The sequence below is a fragment of the Propithecus coquereli genome, unplaced genomic scaffold (assembly GCF_000956105.1).
Source record: "Propithecus coquereli isolate 6110/MARCELLA unplaced genomic scaffold, Pcoq_1.0 Scaffold16, whole genome shotgun sequence".
Taxonomy (NCBI): domain Eukaryota; kingdom Metazoa; phylum Chordata; class Mammalia; order Primates; family Indriidae; genus Propithecus; species Propithecus coquereli.
In genome coordinates, this window is record NW_012140524.1 from 8,111,145 (window position 1) to 8,115,390 (window position 4,246).

Below are 4,246 nucleotides of genomic sequence, written 5' to 3' on the forward strand. Positions count from 1 at the left end.
CCTACAAAATGGGAGTAAATGTTTACAAATCATATAACTGATAAGGGGTTAATATATAAAGTACATTAACATTATAGAACAAAATACATAAAGAACTTCTACAATTGAACAAAACATTCCAAATAATTCAATTAAAAAATAGACAAAGGACTTGAATAGACCTTTTCCAAAGAAGATATAAAAATGGCCAACAAACGTATGAAAAGATGTACAACATCACCAATCATCAGAGAAATGCAAACTAAAACCACAATTAGATACCATCTCATGCTCATTAGGATGGCTACTATAAACCCAAATGAACAAAAATTGACAAATATTGGTGAGAATTTGGAGAAATTGGAACCTTTGTGCACTTTTGGTGGCAATGTAAAATGGTACAGCTGCTATGGAGAACAGTATGGTGGTTCGTCAAAAAATTAAAAACAGAATTACCATATGATCTAGCAATTCTACTTCTGGGTACATATAAACCCATAAGAATTGAGAGCAAGGGCTCCAAGTGATATTTGTACACCCGTGTTTCTAACAGCACATTCACAATAGCCAATAAGTGGAAGCAACCCGAATGTCCTTCGATGAATGAGCAGATAAGCAAAATGTGGTACAGACATATAACAAAGTAGTATTCAGCCTTAAAAAGGGAATCTGTCAAGTTCTGTAATGTGGATAAACCTTGCAGACATCATGCTAAGTGAAATAAGCCAGTTACAAAAGACAAATACTGTATGAATCCACTTACGTGAAGTCTCTAAAGCAGTTGAATTCATAAAAACAGTAGAATGGTGCTTATCAGGGATGGGGTAAGTTGAAAGGGGGATAGTTAACAGGTGTAGAGTGTTTAGTTTCGAAAGATGAAAAGTTCTGGAGTTCTGTTTTGCAACAGTGTAAATAAACTTACACTACTGAACTGTGCACTTAAAAATGGTTAAGGTAGCAAATTTTGTTATATATTTTTATCACAATGAAAAATAACATAATATAGTTTCTCGATTTTAATTTTCTTCATCCAAAATTAAATCCCTTAATTTTCCAATCCACCTCTAAATTTGTGATAACTTCACAATATGAAAGGATTAACAGTAGTAGTCACACTTCTATGCACCCTCATTCTTCTCTCAGTACCTTACAGCAGGCTTGCCTGTCACCTGACAAGACTGAATCAGTCACCATTCCCTTTCCTCAGTTAATCATAAATGGAAATAGATTTCTATTTTTTTTTTTTTTTTGAGACAGAGTCTCTCTCAATTGCCTGGGCTAGAGTGCCGTGGTGTCAGCTTAGCTCACAGCAACCTCAAACTCCTGGGCTCAAGCGATCCTCCTGCCTCAGCCTCCTGAGTAGCTGGGACTATAGGCATGTGCCACCATGCCCGACTAATTTTTTCTATTTTTAGTAGATACAGGGTCTCACTCTTTCTTAGGCTGGTCTCGAACTCCTGACCTTAAGTAATCCTCCCCCCTCGGCCTCCCAGAGTGTTAGGATTACAAGTGTGAGCCACCGCACCTAGCCTGGAAATAGATTTCTGAGTTTCTTCTGCGAGGCTTAAAATTGATATTATCTCGTATTACTCGGTTTTCTGAATGACTGCTTTTCTGCCTGAAATCTATTTGAAAATCCAGACAGAAGGCAGATGACTCATACAACCTATTTTAAAGGACATTTTTTATTTTATTGCTGATATTCTCCTATTAGTGAAACTTGTATTTCAGCCTGATCCTGAATTCTTTCTGTTAGTTCACATGAGTCAGGTAGGGCTTGGTACCTGGTATTGGTGTGGATCATACATATAAACTCATATGTAATTAAGAAAACATTATTAAAAATATAACCAAATGCTTAGACCCCTAAATGTTCTGATTCTCACCTCTAATAGCTTTAAACAGTTAGTGATTTCTTTCTTCAAATTGTCTTCTGCCAAGTCACGGGACCTCTCTTCAAGTTTCACTCTTTTCTCCAACGTAAACCAGTCACACTTAAATCCCAAAGATAATCTGAGAAATTCTGCCTGTTGTCAAAATAATGTGAAGGCGAGGAGAGAAAATTAGATGTGGTCAAATATTTCAGCTTAATTCCAGATTATACAGAGGCATTTCTTTCTCCTCCCAGCGACATAAAACTGACATGCGTAGGCTTCATTGCACTTAGTCGCCCAGCTGAACAGACGCCAAATGCATGAGAGCTTCTGCAAAAGCACAGAGCAACTACAGCAGGTGAGTCTGAAACATTTTTTTCTTTTTAAAAGAAAAAAACAGGTGCTTTAAACTCACCTCCACCTCCTTCTCATTAGCAGAAGTGCTGTAAGATAAGACAAAGAACTTATTGAAACATAATCCAACAGAAAAATAAAACATGTTAACATGCTATGTGAAGAGGCACTTACTTGTCACTTTGTCTAAAGTTAACTGATTTCACAGTGGTTACAGGAAGAGGAGAAACAGCAGTGTCTATTAAAAGACAGTAAAATATTATTTATTTAAGAAGGCTTAACATTTAAAAGCAATAACAATATTTTGTCAAATATTGTTTCACTAAACAAAGGCATTTCATTTAAATATATCTGAAATGACAGCTAATAATGTGCTTGTTTAAATTAAAAGATAATGTTATAATAAGCTATTGGGATCACAATGACATTAAAATCATTGGTTCACACTTCAGCATGTGAATGGTCCTTGAAACCTAAAGATGTCTCAGAATCAAGGAACAGACCGATTTGTTCTCTTTGCATTTGCATGTTTATTATACTTGATCCAATGGCGAGATGCATACCTTCCTCTGGTGTCCTGGCCCTTCTTTGCAAGGCTTTAATAGCAGCAGCGGGAGGAATAGCAGTTGTCAATAATAGTAGTAGTAGTAGTAGTAACATTGGTAACAATAATAGCAACAGTAAACATGGCAACAAGCACAGGCTTACTATATGCCAGTCCCAGAACAAAGCTCTTTACACATACCATAATTTTCTTTGAGAACTTTATAAAGAATAACATATTAGTTATTATATAAATAACTTTGGATTTAAAGTTGAACAAACTTGGTTTACATCTGAGCTTTAGCCTTGACTTCAGCATTACACAATTCATCCACGTAATAAGAACACTTGTACCCCCCAATATTTTGAAGTAAAAATTATAAATAAATAAATCTGAGCTTTGTTTGACTCTTACAACTATCTGGTCCTGAATAAGCCACAACCTCATTAAGCCATTTACAAAATAAGGCCAATACTATTTTTATATAGTAGCAAACTTTTATAAGAACTTCTGTGCCAGGCACTTTTCTAAGTGCCTCATACATAATAATTTATTCGATCCTCCCTGTAAACCTTCCGAGGTAGATACTGTTATTGTCCACATTTTATAGGCTAAACAACTGAATCACAATTTACTTACCTCATGTAGTATTTGGAGGACTAAACAAAACTATGCACATAAAGAATTTAGCCTAGTATTTAGCATATAGTACATTCCCAATAAAGTGTACTTTTTTAAACTTTCCATTTTGCACATAAGAAAACTGAGACTTAAGGTTAAGTAACTTTCCAGGATCACGTAGGTAGTCAGAGATAGACCCAGTCTAGAGTCTAGAAGAATCCAAAGTCTGAACTCTATCAACTATTCCCTCTTAACGGAGGTAGGCTGAGGAGGGAAGCACATTGGCACTTTCTGTAATGCTGGTCAATTTACTTTAGATGGGATACTGAAAACGAACTCGAAGTAGAACTTAGAATTTACCACCAACATTGGCTTGGTTCTTAGTTCACAACAGACACTAGTTATTACAAGTTTTCTGGGAAATGTGACTTTTAGAAAATGATCCAAATGAAATCAAGAATTGGTCCTATTGGCTAATCTTATCCAGAGACGCAGAATTTGTCAATGGCAGGTTGTCACTCAAAAATTCCACTCGCAAAAATATCAGCAGGGGACAAAAGTCCCCATGGGGGTTGAAAGAAAACATTGCTTACCTCCTGAAGCACATTCTTTTTTATGTTCTTCTATTGTCTTTGGTTCCTCTTTGGCTTCCTGAAATCATAAAGAGATTTTATTGCTGTACAGAGAATAGAAATCCCTTGTATCCAATCATTTCCCAACTTCCTGCCTCTCCTAATCCTACTCTGTCAAAAACACTTTATAGTATACAAGGAACTGTGCTGAAGGTTAAGAAGAAAAGGAGACTGGTTCAGGCCGGGTTTGGTGGCTCACGCCTGTATCCTAGTACTCTGGCAGGCTGAGGCAGTAGGATCCC

The 4,246-nt window shown here is 36.3% G+C and overlaps 1 protein-coding gene across 1 annotated transcript in view; it reads right to left on the reverse strand.

Moving 5' to 3' along the window:
* LOC105807547 (lymphoid-restricted membrane protein-like) overlaps nucleotides 1-4,246 on the reverse strand; it is a 99,246-nt gene that overhangs the window by 21,014 nt on the left and 73,986 nt on the right. The window contains exons 25-28 of the mRNA XM_012640969.1: nucleotides 3,966-4,023; nucleotides 2,382-2,445; nucleotides 2,269-2,296; nucleotides 1,866-2,006 (exon numbers count right to left, since the gene is read on the reverse strand). Coding sequence (XP_012496423.1) covers nucleotides 1,866-2,006; nucleotides 2,269-2,296; nucleotides 2,382-2,445; nucleotides 3,966-4,023 — 291 coding nt within the window. The remainder of the gene's footprint in view (nucleotides 1-1,865; nucleotides 2,007-2,268; nucleotides 2,297-2,381; nucleotides 2,446-3,965; nucleotides 4,024-4,246) is intronic.